Genomic DNA, 18,079 nt, shown 5'->3' with positions numbered 1-18,079 from the left:
TGTTGCTAATCATTTTTTTTCGAACCAGTCAGAAACATTCTTTTAATCATACAGAATAAGAAAATAAAACTTGACCCAATTTTCATATATTGACATATTCGAATAACGTCTTTTATAAACTGTACTATAGGATAAACATGATAATAAATGCATCTTGTGAACTTGGTTTGCAGCATTCAAATCATCGTCTTCCAACTGTAAAAAAGTAAAACACAAGATTTTATTAAATATGAATAAAATTCTTTTACGATGCTTTGTTGGTGTAAAAGTTTTGTAAACATACTAACTTTACATTTACATAAAGACTGGGATCAAATGTTGTAGACATCAAAAACTTTGCCAAACCTCGCAATAGATATGTTATGAACCTAAGACAGAGGTTTCTTTGTGACCGAGAAATAGCATTCAAATAAGAAAGTTCGATTAAATACTAGAAATAACATTTCTTGGTCATAAAACAACTTCTGTCTTACGTCAAATTTAGGGAGAAGAAAGTTTGGTCGATAGCATTATATTTTTATAAATAAATTTGGTGTATTTACTGTCTTCTGATTGGTTAAAAGAATTAGCTTTATTTTCAATGTTATCAATTTTATGGCGACACGCCCACTCTAACGTTGTGTATTCATAGGCAAACATCTGTGTACGTTGTTATTCGTATTAATATATATGTTTGAGCCTTATTTTTGATAGACATTTATTTATAATAAACGGCAATAATTTATTTTGAATTTATTGAACCATAAAATGATTTTTTGACTCTTCACATTCGCGGATTATTCAATGTGAAGAGTCAAAATTTAATTTTATGGTTCAATAAATTCAAAATAAATAACAGCCATTCATTAAATGTTTCAACAAGAGAGAAAATACCCAAGGAGTTTGAAAGTTTTAGGGGAAAGCAAAATTAAAAATAAACAGACCAGTTGGATTATGCAAGACAAAGTGAAAACTTGGCAATACATGTATGTCGAATTATATGCTTGTTCGTTCATTTTCAATCTAACTTCAGACAAAGTAAAACTTTTCGGGATGTCTGCAGAATGTGTGTCTGATTCGGCCATTTATATATGTATCAACGTTGTTTGTAATGAACGTCATTAGTAAAATGGATACTATTAATTCCCCACCGAATTTTTGCACCTGTCCCGAGTCAGGTGCATCAGGCCTTTGTTAGCCTGTATGATTTTTTGGTCGGGTTGTTGTCTCTTTGACACATTCCCCATTTTCATTCTCAACTTCAATTCTTAATACAGGTAAGTTATATTTTATATTTTTTTCAAATGAAGAATTGAAAGATACAGAGTTATACATACATATGTCTGGTAATTTTGGACCACTCAATGTACCATTAAATGGACAGCAGATACAGTCTTCATCGATTTGACCATCGCCATCGTTATCTGGAAAAGTATTTATATTGGTTTAGTTTTAATTAAGAATAGGAAACTATCAATATCGTTAATTTGGGGAAATAATTGTGAGGAAAAAATGGAAGTATATTTCAAATCCCCAAAATATACAAACCCATTACAAAATACCAAAATGTGTCAATATTTAGGACGTTATGAAAAATTATTACTAGTCACATTATACAAGAAATAGCATAAGTCTTATTATATAAATAAAAATAAAAAACACACGCATTTATCACTGGGGTAAAGCTGATGACCGTAACTGCATTCACGGTCATCCCAAGATGTCGGATGAAAAATTAGGTCAGTTTCTATATTGTCTGTTAAAGTGTTTCTATATCATTTTCTTTACAAACTATACTTTGAAACGATGTAAATTTATAAAAGAATCACTCGGGAATCATTAATTACTTCTGAGAAATGTGCATGAAACGGGAAATTCGATTCGAAAAAATCGCCAAGATGACCGTAAATCACAATCGAGATGACCGTAACAGAATCAGCGATTCATAACAAGGCTGACCGTAACTGCTTTTAAGATGACCGTAATTTGTAAATGATGACCGTAACTTTTAAAGGATGACCCTCAATTCTAAGAAATATACGTAATTATATAACTATCTTTTTGTATCAAATGATTGCCAAAAGACATGCAAATGAACAGGAAGGGAAAACATGCCACAAAAGCGCGATAAAATGACACCCTACCAGCATAATAAAAAAAAAATTGGGTGCACAGCCTTCAACTGCTCGACAAAAGATTTTTGTTTGTTTCTGGGATTCCTGTTAATGACATATAATAAATACACATTTTTAAAAATGCCAAAAAATTGCATGTACACCCATTGATATTATATCGTCTTTCATTTTGTCGTGCAAATAAAAAACAGAAATATTTTGAAAATATCATTCAAATAAACTAGTGAAGGTGAGCTCCAGCAAAGTAGATCCTTAAAATAGTATTGTACGAAAAGCGTATCACAAGGCGGAACGTTGTCAATTTGTATATATACAGAAATGTTATTCATACAGTCAGGATTCTACTTCTTCAAAATTATCTCCCCATTACGCCAGTTCATGCTCACAATCGTAGAAATGGAAGCCATTGTAGGGATGACGCTCTGCCAATTTTGCTCTTGAAAACTGATAAATTTATCCACATAGCACCATTACGACCGATCGTTATATGTCAGTTATATTTTAAAAGACAAATGTATCTACTAGCTAATGAGCATTAGTTAATGATCTTGTCTGCATTGATTCAACTTAAAAATATTGTCTGTTCGGATATCAGATGGAATTTTTGGAAATTCTTAAGCATTTAAAAAAAATTCTAATTAAATATTTCGTGGAAGGGCAGACTAAACATTTTCAGTGGTTGAAGATTATAAACCCTAGTTATCACACACAAGAAAATCATATTTTTTCGAAGATATCCATTTTCATCATCCAAATTAAAAGACTGTCGTCAAGTACTTTTAGAAAAAAATAGCTATTCGAACACACCTACTCTGTTTTTGTGATTCATTAGATAGGTACCTCACTTGACCCATATATTTCATCTTTTCGTACTGTCATTTTTTTACGTTATAAAGTCAACCTGTAGCTTTGATATATAATAATGATAGAATCTGAAGCGAGATGCTATATAAAATACTCTTGCTTTGTACGTTTTGAAGACAAAATATACACCCCAAACATGCCCTAACATAAAAAGGTGCACTCGATTTTTCTCTTTTCGATACAATCGTTACCTGTTTTGGGGAATTTTTTCTTGATTCACATAATGGAAGGGCAGACACGAAAATTTCTGAACTAAAAGATTGATATGTTCTCCGTCCGTGATAAAAAAAAAATTCGAGGTTATGCATTTTCTACATCCAACTTTAGATACTATATATAAAAAAGAAGATGTGGTATTATTGCCAATGAGACAACTATCCAGAAAAGACCAAAATGACACAAACATTAACAACTATAGGTAACCGTAAGGCCTTCAGCAATGAGCAAAGCCCATACCGCATAGTCAGCTATAAAAGGCCCCGATAAGAACCATGTCGTCGACTTGATATCTAATTGTTTTGCATTACTATGTAATAGATACATTGAAAACTTATGCAAATGGTGTTTTTTAAAATAAGAAAAGTGTCGTTTTATTTGTTTCTATTAACTTTTTAAAATTTTGTTACTATATCAAACATTACAGTTAACATTTATCGCTTTCTCGATAAACACAGAGCTTCGATTCTTTTGTTCTATTTCAAAAGTGTTTCCGCCTGCATATATCAAAACAAATTAAGATTTTAATCTGCTTCCTCTGGAACCATACACATGGGCTCGATTACCAAATATTCGTATGTATTATTAATGTTTTTAATGCTCCATTTATTGGCATTATGTTTTTCTGGTCTGTCGTACGTTCGTCTGTTCGTCTGTTTGTTTGTCCGTTTGTCCAGCTCCAAGTTAAATAAAATTGAAACTTAGTACACATTTTCTCTATGGTATGATCTTTTTAATTCTAAAGCCAAATTACAGTTTTATCCCATTTTCATAGTCCAGTAAACATAGAAAATGATAGTGTAGATGAGGCATCCGTGTTCTAGGGACACATTCATGTTTCTTCAAATTTTCGTCGTACCGCTGTCAATTTGTGTTAAAATTTTAACGTCGATATCAATAAATATTTCATTGTTTACGAGAAATATGCAATTTACTATCATTGTTATAAATCCTAAATATGGCCAACTATATTATAGTTCAAAACAAGAGGCTGTCACAACGACAGCAAACCGGATTTATTAATATTTATTTGTGTCCTGGCAATATCACAAGAACCATTACTGATGAATGGTGAAAGTGAAAATCGTCAATATCAAATTTGACCTCCATTTTGTCATCAGTATCAACATCATAAAATTTGAAAAGCTTAGATTGAATGGTTCATGAGTAAATGCAACAACGTGAATGGAAACGCCATTTCACAATCTTTCAAGAACCATAACTCCTGAACGGTAAAAGTCAAAATCGTCATTATTGAACTTGACCTCTAATTGCCATCAGTAACAACATATAAAAATTTCAAAAGCTTTGGTTGAATGTTTCATGAGAAAATGCACGGACACGACTGGAAACACCATTTTTCAATCTTTCAAGAACCATAACTCCTGAACGGTAAAAGTCAAAATCGTCATTATTGAACTTGACCTCCATTTTGTCATCAGTAACAACATATTAAAATTTGGGAAGCTTAGGTAGAACATTTCATGCGTGAATGCACGGACACGACTGGAAACTCCATTTTTCAATCTTTCAAGAACCATAACTCCTGAACGGTAAAAGTCAAAATCGCCATTATTGAACTTGACCTCCATTTTGTCATCAGTAACAACATATTAAAATTTGGGAAGCTTAAGTAGAACAGTGCATTCGTAAATGCACGGACACGACTGGAAACTCCATTTTTCAATCTTTCAAGAACCATTACTCCCGAACGGTAAAAGTCAAAATCGCCATTATTGAACTTGACCTTCATTTAGTTGTTAGTAACAACATATTAAAATTTTAAAAGCTTTGGTAGAACGGTTCATGAGTAAATGCACGGACAACATTTGATTGCCGCCCGCCCTCCCGCCCGACCGACCGCCGTACATCCCCAAATCAATAACCGACATTTTTGTTACAAAAATCCGGTTAAAAAGAAATTTATGAAACATATTTGTATCCGCTAACCGAGCCCTTATTGAGATCGACAAACTCAACAAAAAAGCTTTGAATACAATACGGATATTTCTTAGAATTGATGGTCATCCTATAAAAGTTACGGTCGTCCTATATAAATTACAGTCAGTCTTTACAAATTACGGTCATCCTTTACAAGTTACGGTCATCTTTTTACCAATCACGGTCATCCTTGTTTTATGTTACGGTCATCTTGAAAATATTTTGATTATGATTTACGGTCATCTTAACGATTTTTTCGAATGGAATTTCCCGTTTCATGCACATTTCTCGGAAGTAATTAGTGATTTTCGAGTGATTCTTTTATAAATTTACATCGTTTCAATGTATGATTTGTAAAGAAAATGATATAGAAACACTTTAACAGACAATACAGAAACTGACCTAATTTTTCATCCGACATCTTGGGATGACCGTGAATGCAGATACGGTCATCAGCTTTACCCCAGTGATTTATACTACATAATTGATCGGCTAACTATGCAGTATGTGTTTTGTTCCTGGTTGAAGGCCATACGGGGATGTATCATAGTTTCTACTTACTACATCATTAAGTCTCTGGTGGAGAGTTGGCTCAATCATTTTTAACGTTTGATATAAAAATATTATATAATGACAGGAACTGAATTGGGTGTGGGAAGTCTATCTCTGAGAACTGACTTGGTTGCGGGAGATCTTGGGGTATATCCATGGGAACTGATTTGGGTACGGGAGATCATAGGGTCTATCCCTGTGAATTGACTTGGGTGTGTGGTTTCATGTAATATTCTATTCCAGGAAACTGCGTCAGGTGCGGAAGGTCGTGGCGTCTATACCTGGGAACTGACTTGGGTACGGGAGGTCGCGGGGTCTATCCCTGGCAATTACCTTGGGTGTGGGAGGTCGTGGGGTATATCCCTGGGAACTGACTTGGGTGCGGCAGGTCGTGGGGTCTATCCCTGATAACTGACTTGTTTGCGGGATGTCGTGTGTTCTATTCCAGGAAACTGGGTGGATGCGAGTGGGTAGGTTCTCTTTCGAGAACTAAATTTGGTGCGGACGGTCATGGGGTCTATTCCTGCGACCTGACTTAGGTGCGGAATGTTGTGTGTTATATTCCAGGAAACTAACTAAACTAACTATCCCAGGGAACTGAATTAGGTGTTGGAGGTCGTGGTTTCTATCCCTGGGAAATGACTTAGTTGCAGGAGGTCATGGGTTCTATCCATGTGAACTGACTTTGGTTCAAGAGGTCATAGGTTATATCCGATGGAACTTACATGGATACGGGAGGTCGTGAATTATGTTTTAAGGGAACTGAATTGGTTGCTGGAGGTCGTAGGGTCTAACCCAGGGAATTAACCTAGGTCCAGGATGTCGTCACAAACTTGGGTGGGGGAGGGAAAACTTTATCTAAGGGAACTGATATGATGCAGGAGGTCGTCGGTTTTATCCCAGGGTACTGACTAAGGTGCGGAATGTCGTGAATACTATCCCAGGGAACTTACTAAGGTGCGGGGGGTTCGCGGGTTCTATCCCTGTGAACTGACTTTGGTCCGGGAGGCCGTTGGTTCTATCACAGGGAACTGACTTAGGTTCGGGAGGTCGTGGGTTCCATCCCAGGGAACTTACTTGGGTAGGAAAGTTCGTGGGTTCTATCCCAGGAAACTGACTTGGGTGTGAATATCGTGGATTCTATCCCAGGGAACTGAATTAGTTGCGAGATGTGGGTTTTACCCCAGGGAACTGACTTAGGTGTGAGATGTATTGGTTTCTATCCCAAGGAACTGACTTAGGTGCGAGAGGTCGTGTGTTCCTTCCAAGGGAACTGACTCAGGTACGAGAGGCCGTGGATTCTATCCCAGGGAACTTACATGGGTATGAGAGCTAGGTCGTAGGTTTTAACACAGGGAACTGACTTGGGTATGGGTGGTCGTATGTTTTCTCCCAGGGACTGACCTGGGTGCGGGAGTTCATCGGTTCTACTCACTTGGGTCTGATACGGCGTCTATGATTCTATTCGTGGTGCACAATGATTGTCCTTCTTCTTTGCAAAGGACTTGGATATAACATTCTTTATGTAGACTACAACCAACGCGATTAAAATTAGCTCAGTGTGTCAGTTGGATATCTAGAGCTGGGTTCTCATATTGCATCAACATTACGTATTCCCGTCCTGATATGCAGATAATATTTGCCGTTCAACTTTTAAAAAAACCAACCAATCCATCCATCTATTAATGCCTAGCTCTCAAACCGAAAAGATTATGAAATAAGGGCAAAATTGAAAACACAGAAATCGATATTTTTTTTTTTTTTTTCGGCTAACTTCTAAAACAGCATTGAATGAAAAATATTGTAGACGCCATTCTTATTATTCATCGGATAAATTCCGAGAAAATGCCGACCATGCCGACGGTCTTCGACCCGATTGAAACATAAAAAAAAGATAGCAAACTTCAGCACGTACCATCGTTTAGTTACCAGTTGTCTATGTCGTTTCTATTTCGGTGATTTTAAACATATGCAAGTCATCGCTGTTGCCTGTATGAGAATTAATTATTGTTGATCGATTCAGCCAACGCAATGCATATTCCCGGTGGCTTCTTGCATCACTTTTCGATGTTGTCATTCTTTTCTTTTTATAACTGAACATGCTTAGCACATATCTGACTCGTCTCAAGTACATATACAGGGTCAAATTTAATATCCCATGAACACGGATTCAAATGAGATTGAATTATTTACATGCAAGACTATATTACATCACCGGTATTTTTATCTTAGTTTGGCAAAATTGAAATCAAAATCACTGCTTATTACAAAATATCATTTGAAACGAAACAAAAATCTTGTTTTTATTTTTTGTCAAAGTCGTGATGATTAATTGATTTGATGTTTGCTGGACTTCCAATGGAATTATTACATGCATAATCAGGACGAAAACCTATTCCAATAAAACAACTAATACAATATTAATGTTCTGCATGGTCGGACGAAGGATCGCCACTAGAAAACAATAAACAGTTGACTTGCAACAGATCAATTGCGTAATTTTGCGATGGTTTTCTTAACGTGCTGAGAACAAATTAATCTCGTCGAAAAATGTTTTTAATGTCCTCATCGTGACCAGTCGTGACTGTAAATTCAATTTATGCAACCGGCACTTCTAAACAGACTATATTTCCGTAAGTCAGGAACCCGATGTTCAGTGGTTGTCGTTTATTGATGGGGCTCATAAGGGTTCGTACAGATTATTACGTAAGTGGTGATGTACTTACAAAAAAACCTTCAAGTGAATTAAGAACGCTTAAGATTGTCAACATTTTGATCTGCAGTAATAAAAACACTGTCCTTTGAGGAAACATAAATATTCAGTATTCGTTAGTATTCGTCAAAAAATGTATTTGAAGTAAGATAAATCTCACCTTTTCCATCTGATTGTTCTTCGTCTATTTCTCCGTCACAGTCGTTATCTATTTTGTCTCCCTCTATCATCTGACTAACCAGGCAATCCTGCAATTAGTAATAATAATAAAAATAAAATGTTTTCAAACACTGCAACCATAACATCAAGCCCTTTTTACGTAGTGATCAATGGCGGATTATTGGTAGAAGAACGTCTACACCCCACCTCTTTGATGTGAAAATATTTCCACTTTAGCATAAAATCGTAATAAAGTGTAAATCGGTATATCTTCTGATCTCGGGACTTATGCCTCTCATTTAAAAAAAAACAGATCCGCTTCAGTTATTGTATTTGGATTTTCTTTCTGTCATTTGTCATTCATATTCTTTTCCAGGATTTAAAAAAGGCCACATAGATCTGTTTGTTTTTATTTGACATTATTAGATTGGTTCTTATGTCCAACCAATTTCAAACCAGTTTTATTTTGTTTAATAAAGGAAAAGACGTTTACATAACAAACATTTTATATGAAAACTATTAAATGTCCAACATTTCCAATACCATGAATGCAATTTGATTGCTTTCTTCTTTTTACGACTTTCCCCAAGCAGATCTTTTGAAGAAAAAAAACAGTACATTAACGGGTGTTACAGGGACACATTTTAGATACACGGATACTTCTTATGAATAGAATTTGAGTGCATGAACAGTGAGTTCATGTGCACTTTAAATTTCAATTAGATAATTATGTACTTTTTTTTTTACCGACATATTTACTTCTTTTTTTTATTAAAATATTTACGTTGGCATATCATCAATAACTATATTTGTTTTCATCAATTTCAGAAGTACTATTCTTCAGTATTTTTGTGTTTTTACTTTTTGCTATGTTTTTTCCAAAAAAACTGATCCACAATTTTATTTGAAACAATATATTGTTTTCATGCAGATTACAAAATATTCTTGATTTTCAGAATACCGTATATAATAGGGCTAATTTCGAAATAATTTTCTTATTCTGAAAAAACATATCCCCCTTTTTAAGCTAAATGGTCGGTCCATTAAAGTATTCTTTTTTCTCAATATATGGACATGAATAGTATTCTTTACCATGCTGACAGTAATGACATTCTGGTACCAACGTTTATATTTCAACAACAAAACAAAGAAAACCTAAAAATGTGTATAAAAAAATCAAATCTAATCAAATTCATAGATAAAATCCCTCTCAACTCACTAATACACGATTGATCCTATAGATAAAACGTGTCCTTGTATAACATGTTCTAATACATGTAGACAGCAAATCTTTAATGAAATCATTAACTTATGTCACCAATTTTGGACGGTAAGCCGCAATTGGATCATATTGTGACATATTTAACCCTATGAGAGAAATACACACCTATAAGCATGATTTGTTTAAATCCAAAATATATATGCCTATAGCCTATATACATGTATATATATACAACTCGTCTAAACATCAACCCAACAATGTTAGATCTGTAAATTTGCTTTCGCAAATTTTTGGTTCTTCCCTCGCCGGGATTCGAACCCATGCTACTGTGATATCGTGACACCAATTCGCCTGCACTGCAGCCGTCCCACTAGACCACACGACCACCTGGGCTCTCAAAAAAAGAGCTTTCGCTGGCCGTGTGTTACCTTTCCTCGTCAGTTTTAATCTAGCGGCGTACTACAGTACATGATATATAAGGCATGAAGATGTTATTGTTACAGATCAGCTAAATTATCTATAGTAAAGGATCCTACAAATTAATGTAATATACAGTCACAGAAAATATATATATTTAACGAATTTGTTTTACATGCACACGTATAAAAATTGCGGTTAAATCTCAAGTGTGTACGACATTCATCTTTTACTTGACATGTTTTTTTTATATAAAATTATTAGATTCGTGAATTTCTTGAAAAAAAATTCTCGGCTAAACGGAAATTCAAAAAATAAATTGTTTAAACTGTAACTTACATTAATTAGTATAATAATAAACTCCATCATATATAATCCCAGGATTAAAAGTTGTATTTACGCCACACGCGCGTTTTGTCTGCCCAAGACTCATCAGTGATGCTCAATATCCAAAAAGTTAAAAAGACCAATTGAATTACGAAGTTGAAGAGCATTCAGAACCAATACTCCTAAAAGTGTTGACAAATACAGCTACGGTAATCAAGAATCAAATAAAAGTGTCGTCGGACCGACGTAAAGCGTTTGTCAGTTATTATACTGAAAACTTTACCTATAATAACTTGTTTGTCGTCGGGTATGACTTTATGTTCACTCAGTCTATCAGAGGCCTTCCAGTAGGGATTTTTAAAAATATTCAATACTTATAATTACATTTTTTTAGCTGGATCATGAAAATACAATTTTTGTCAAATTTTTATCTAATTTACCTGTGCACTTTACTGTGGGACCACATGTCATCATGAATGATAAATTATTTATTAGTCCTTATCTTTGGATGTGATGTTTGTTTAAAAAAAAAGAAAATCATGATTCGTTTGGACATTTTGATAATGTCTTGGTTTTAAATTATTTGCAAATAAGCTTAAAGTCAATCATACATAAAATAATCAATCACAGAAAGACGGCAAAAGAAAAATAAATAGACGAACTACAATGCACAGAATATCATAAACATATTTATTTGCTATCATAAAATGTACGAAGTCGTCCATTACTATGTAAATTGGGTCGATTTAGAAAATAAATAAGTTGAATACGTTTCTGTTGCCAATGTTTTTTTCACAAGTATAGAAGCAGTTTAGCTGAACAGTTCAAGTTTCCTATATACACCAATTTATACGTTTTACAAATAACGTAAATGCAAATTTCATATCAATGGCCGAAGCTACACTGTTATGAAAATGCTTCTATTCGTGAGGTAGAAAAGCCTAAGTATTTTAAAAATTCAAAAGTTTTTTGAACAGTTAATTTATAAATATAAATATATCAATGAAAATTCATGTCAGCAGAGAAGTGCTGACTACTTGGCTGGTGATACCCTCAGGGAACTAAAACTCCACCAGCAGTGGCATTTGTCTTTCTAATCTGTTTAATTTTGCTACTTTTTCTAAATGCAAATTGTACTTCTTCTTTCTATGAAATGTCGTACAAGTCAGATACAAAACAAAGGTAACAAAACAGGGCGGAAACAATATGCCGGATATTTCTTCTGCACTTGTAGTCAGGTTGACTTGACTACTTGTACAGAAAACTTTCCGACAACGGTTGTTACCGGCCTGTTTCTTTGTTACCCTTGTATTGTATCTAATACTTGATCCCACTCGCTTGACGATCGGTCAAGATCAGAAAGCATGTTTAGTTTGTTTCGTCCTAAATAGTACGTTTTAAAATAAAAGTAATTTAAAAATTTCTATGACCCAATACAACATTTGTAGAAGGTTTATACACGTGTAGAACTGGTAAGATAAAACAAATGAAGACAGTGTTTTCAAGATAGTGTTAGGCTATCTCTGTATTTCACTTGTCTGGAGTGTCTGTCAAATATATTTGCGTTTGGTACAAGAATCGTTTTTTCTCATACAAATAATAAAACAGTATGAAAAGGAATCAAATGTCAACATCCCTATTCTAATAGGAAACTGTTATCACTTGGTTCACCATAAACATTACGTAGCGTAATAAAACCAAAGACTAATTGTTTTAAACATGTACTTAATATATAATTACCGTGTTAATAGGTTTTAATAATAACCCAACCGGAAATCCGTATGATTCATGGTCCGCCTTGCCAACTAGTATCCCGCCAAATACTGTAGTTGGATCATTATGCATGACTGTATGTGTACCAACTGATATCTTCATGTAACCCCCCACGAGATGAGTCTCGGGTATTTTGTGATAAACTTGATTGCCAGCTAACGATCGATTAGCAATTCTAAGGCCACTCGTCTGCGAGGAATCGATGATAAACATAAAATAGTTCGAATAATTACCATGAGAAGATTCCGGAGTTGTAAATGTATATTCAAAAGCATATTGTTCTATCGGAACGATAGTTATCATTGATGGATCAGTATGATCATCATGGCCTTCTCGTGTCAGTAAAAACTGGAACACTGATATAGCTTTGTCAGCAACTATATGAGAGTACAAACCGGAACTATAGTGTTTTTGGACGTATTGACCGGCTTTGTTAAGTTTGATAATGTCCTGAAATGGTTTTCCAGAGTTTATACCAGAAACGTGTACGTGTGTGTTGTCTTCGCTAGCAATGAATCTAAATATATCGCCTTTATCGTGTCTATCGTGTATTGGAACGGTGGCGAAATTTCTACCCCATGACGATAATGGAAGTAGCATTTCCACAAGATGATCGCGTGAGTCTCCATGCCCAACTGTGGTTTTCTTGTTTCCACTTAATACGGCTATTGGCTTACTGGATACAATATGGGAGCCAGTTAAATCGTGTCTAGAACGAACCTGTAGTGTACTGAGTCTATCTAAAGTCACATTCATCCATTGATCTCCATGATATGTATTTTCATTCAGACTAACACTTAAATCATGTACATCTGGTAAATGAATGGAAACATTTGTTTTATCATAAACCCCAATGATCGCAAAAAGACAGTAATGTGAAGCAGGGGAATACGAAACAGTATAATACTCTTTGCCAAGGACATCGATGGGCAAAGCAAGATAAGCATCATCGGACCTTTCTTCTCTGTTAACAACATAAACTACGATTTCATCGTCCGCCTCAATAAGTACTGCTTTTTTAGTTAGTTCGGTGTGATGTAAACGGAGACTGGTATTCAGTTTGACTAACTGAGTCTGGCCATGAATCACCGAGAAAGTTTTGTAGAGTTTAGCATTTGGAATACCAGAGGCTGAAACATTCACATGGACTATTGTTTTCTTAGAGGTTGTAACATATATCTCGGGATTTATATTATTACCATGAATTACTTCGTTTTCCATAAAAGCAACTAAGAACTCCTTTCCTCTATTATCCAAGACAGCTGAAAATATATAGACATAATGTAAACATAAACGCCTGTTCGAAGTCAAGAGCCTCCGGCTTTCGTTAGTCTTGTATGTTTTTTTTCAATATTAGTTCATTTATATATTTTGGAGTTAAGTATGAAGTCCATTTTCACTGAACTAGTACACAATTTTATTTGGTCCGAGACCACAATTAATTCGTATTGCATTTCTTTTAGAACATAAATGAAAATTTAAAAAATCCCACCTGCACTTTCTCAATGAAATTTTTACAGTGAGTTGTACTACTTTTGGGACAATTTATATCAAAATTATTGAAAACTTCATCGGCTCTAACTCAAAATATGGACAATTTTATGTTTAGTGCGTCTTGAAATCTTTTGACAGTTTCCGAAGTGCTAATTTGTAACCTTTTTCAGCTGGACCAATTCACTGATTTCCTTTAAAATTCTGGACCCAATTTTTTTTACAGTGTAATTTCACCCCCCTTCTTCCAATTTGAGGCATAAAACATGGAGAAATAAATTTGGAAGGAGTATGAAAAATATTGACAAGTAACCCACTGTCAACACTAGGGACTATATTCAAGGGACGACAATTGTGGTCTCGGACAATTTAGGGGCGAGCCAAGGCTCACCTCCGGTTGCGGGATTTTCTCGCTGCGTTGAATAGCTAATTAATGACCTTCAGGTGTTATCTGCTTTTTGGTCGGGTAATTGTCTCTTTGACATATACGCAATTTTCATTCCCAATCTAATAAAAAAAACGCTACATTTTATTTATAATTGTAAATGAATTTTACAATCAATGTGTTTTTAACTTTTATTATTTCATCCAGATCAATACTCTTGTTGAGTCACTGTTTATCCAGTAACCAATGCAATGTCATAGAGGAAAGTGGATACGCGCAACTACAACCTAAAAAATTCTTAACCTGGAATACCGTGCGTGAAAAATATGTCATCAATTGGTCAATTCGGAATGGAAAAAAAAGCCAAATGTTCTGTGATCATTCAGAAGCGTATTAGGGACATAGACTTTTTTAATATCGAGTTTAATCTTATTGTCTATAGTTATAGAATTGCGACCTATACAAAGATTTGTTTAGCTACAAAGAAAGCTTGAGTGTTTCAGTAGCAATCAAAGTTTGGAAGATTATCTGGCCACCGCATTTTTCCTTTACAATAAAATCACATTTCACTCACATAAAACTATAAGAAATTAAAGAATTCATCAAACTTCAATAACATAAGGTATACTGTACCTGTAGTAATCCGGACCATACATAAAAAGGCACTGAAATAAATTAATAAAATCATTTTTAGATTGCACACACGTTATTTGTGCAACCCTATATCCAACAACAAGAATTAAGATGTCATCTTATCTAAACCGTTTATGAACACGTGATGTCTAACCAATAATGATTATGAATAAGTTCCTTTAATTCCATGTGACCATTACACCAACAAAGGCCAAAATTAACATTACAATGGTGGTGTTAATGGGAGACTAGCTGTCAAATTAGTGTTTACCGATTCGACTTAAATTCTCATATTTGATTTATAACAATGTAAAACATTTATCCAAGTTATAAAAAAGTATAAAAGTAAATATTTTACAAGTCATTGGTTCCAGAATATGTAGCTTTGTTTCGTGTGTATTTCGGTCTTTCCGCCGTCTATGTAACTACCGAGTTGACCTCCAAAGACTTCCGATAGTCGTATTAGCTATATAAACATACTTTTTATATATATAAAAAGATAGTAAACTCCTGCAATTTGATTATCCTAGGTCTGTTTAATTTCATATTTTAGATTAAAAATAATGTTATAAATTATCACTTTTACCTGTGTAAGAATGAAAAGTTATGTGATCGAATGAGTCAATCAGTTTTTTCAGCGTTTCGCAGTATAGGTTTGTCTTTAAGTTTCTATCATATTTTGTACGGGACAATGATGTATGATTTGATTTGACGACAACTCACATATTTGAGTTGAGTTTTATTTAGTTGGCCTAAATTATAGTGTAGTTAGAACAATGATTTATCTTTGATTCGCTTTCAAAGTTGACATTCTTTTCAGTCAACAAACTAAACACGTACAGTTCATGCGTTATCCATCTCTAGCTAAGGGTTTAAACTGAAGTCCACATAAATATTAGGTCGAATTATTCACTTGCAAGTGAATAATTCATCATCATGGTTCATTAGCTTATTTTGAAACAATTAACCATACTGGCCGCTAAAAGCGAATTATTATTTCACTATTTCACTTTCATTAATGATTGAACAAAAGAAATTATTTTTTTTATTTTTTTCTATATATCTCGTATAGTTAGTGCCCTTTTACAATTTATTGTGGTTTAAACGGGAGATATCTGACAATTATCACTTATTATTAAATTGCCTTGTTTTATGAATATTTTATGTCATTTCTACCAAATGTTTACACTTGAGCGATTCAGGTGAAGGTAAATACAGTTAATATGAAAGCGCGTATGACACCCACATTTATAAAGTTATTTTTATTAGATACTGGCGAACCCCATTTCAGAAATTATTTAGAAAGAATCTTGTGTGGGGAGAGGACATTGACTTATTTCATGTTGTACCTAACATATTTTTTGCAAACCAGATACGAGAATAGAACAAAAGGTATATGGGGTTACCATTCACGACACATAACTGCAAAGAAATGATGGAAGCTGTTCAATTTCTCAATTATATCAATTATACACGATTCGGAAATAAAGTTTATCCGAAGGATGTAGGGATTCTTATGAACGCAAATTTCGACTTTTGAATAGCAGACTTTTTGTATGAATTGTTATAAATTAAAGTTTATTAACGAATTCCCACTGCAAATCAATTTGAAGGAAAACGTTGATAATATTTATCACTAAAACAATTCCGGTGTCTGTAGTCTTGTTTGCTTTAAGAGTTAAAAACATTTGTTATATCATATGAACCGGGACGTGTACACTGTGTTCTTGTACAGATTTTGTTTGTTTGTAGAAGTTATCAGCAGTTCAGGTTCATCATAACTAACTGACAAAAATGGCGGTATTTACACCCCATAAACTAATACAATTACAGACTAACCTGTCAGTTGGAAAAGATTTAAGGCCTGGCATCCACTAGATATATAAAACTTAACAGTATTTTGAATTTTGGCAGAAGGTGAAAAAATCAATTAAGTTCAACTTTGTACTTGTTTGGGTTTATAAATATTTTGATATGAGCGTCACTGGTGAGTCTTATGAAGACGAAACGCGCGTCTGGCGTACTAAATTATAATCCTGGTACCTTTGATAACTATTGGGATACAACTTTGAGATGCTCCCTCTCAGGTAACAACTGCTTTGTATTGTATTGACTGTCCTTGATTGGCATGGACAATATATCTACACATCTATTGGCAAGTTAAAGGGTGTAACTGGGGGACAGTATCAAATACAATTCAGGTGTTTGTTTAGTTTTACATCTTCTAAAGAAACGGAAAAAATATTCATTTGACAGCATTCGAGAATAATTTTTTTTTCTGAAACACAAAATGCATTTAACTGTTATATATCTAGTGGATGCAAGGCCTTAATCCTTTCTAAACTACACAGGTAAGTCTGTACACCGAGGAGTTTTTGAGGTGTATACAGCCATAATTGTCGATTTTTTATGATGAATCTTAAGCACATACCTTTTTTCACTAGGCGATACAAGTTTATCTTTAATATTAAAGCGGCTTAATGTTTTACTAGACAAATATATAATCCTAACGTTTAGCGCTGTACGGTTAGTCACAACATTGAGCAAATGAGAAAACCTGTTAACATTCTCTTCTTACTTTTGCCATTTTACGGTACAATACTCTATCTCTAACACAAGGGCTTCGGTGACCAAGTGGTCTAGTTCTACTACTGTTATCACTAGCCAGTCAACAGTGAATTCGAACCAACTCGTGCGGGTGCACTCGACTCCAATCTTAATTGACTAGGAGTGTCAGGTTTCCTATCAAGGTCAGTGATTTTCTCCGGCACTCCGGCTTCCTCAACCAATAAAAACTGGCCACTACTAGGTAATCGAAAAGGGGCGTTAAAACACCATCAATCAATTTATGTCTAACACAGTATATTTCAGTGTTCTGATTTTATTTTTCTAACGTGCTATGTATAAGACAATAGCTTATAGTCATGAAAAAAATATGATAGCAATAAGATAATCCAAAGACAGACCCTCGTTTTATCCAATTATGTTAAAAAGTTTACAAATTACCTATAACTTTTTCATACAAATTTTATTTGTACAGCATTGCAATTGATACGTAACATATACACTTCAGTGTTTCCGTTGTTTAATTGTTTTCCTCTTATAGCTGATGTGTTTCCCTCGGTATTAGTTTGTAACCCGGATTTGTTTTCTCTCAACTGATGTTTGGCCTTGGAACAGCGGTATACTACTTTAGAATCGAATGCTTCTTTTTGTAACTTTATTGGGGTGTAAAAGAGTTGACCGAAGTACATTTTGTATGAAGCACGGAA

At 34.3% G+C, this 18,079-nt stretch overlaps 1 protein-coding gene across 4 annotated transcripts; it reads right to left on the bottom strand.

The window, feature by feature from the left end:
- Positions 1-17,492, bottom strand: LOC139486136 (IgGFc-binding protein-like). 4 transcript variants are annotated; one of them, XM_071270859.1, is made up of 6 exons: positions 17,386-17,481; positions 14,808-14,839; positions 12,266-13,560; positions 8,561-8,648; positions 1,317-1,403; positions 1-195 (listed from the first exon to the last, which is right to left on the bottom strand). In XM_071270859.1, exons 2-6 carry the CDS (start codon positions 14,824-14,826, stop codon positions 182-184), a joined length of 1,503 nt encoding a protein of 500 aa, XP_071126960.1. In that variant the 5' UTR covers positions 14,827-14,839; positions 17,386-17,481; the 3' UTR covers positions 1-181. The 4 variants fall into 4 exon arrangements, with proteins under 4 accessions (XP_071126960.1, XP_071126961.1, XP_071126962.1 ...); XM_071270860.1 differs by lacking the exon at positions 17,386-17,481 and adding an exon at positions 17,239-17,372; XM_071270861.1 differs by lacking the exon at positions 14,808-14,839 and having other exon boundaries at positions 17,386-17,492.
- Positions 17,493-18,079: the final 587 nt, after the last annotated feature.

The sequence above is a fragment of the Mytilus edulis genome, chromosome 8 (genome assembly GCF_963676685.1).
Source record: "Mytilus edulis chromosome 8, xbMytEdul2.2, whole genome shotgun sequence".
NCBI lineage: Eukaryota > Metazoa > Mollusca > Bivalvia > Mytilida > Mytilidae > Mytilus > Mytilus edulis.
Note: the sequence above shows the minus strand (reverse complement) of the source record. Positions and strands in the feature narration are given on the sequence as shown.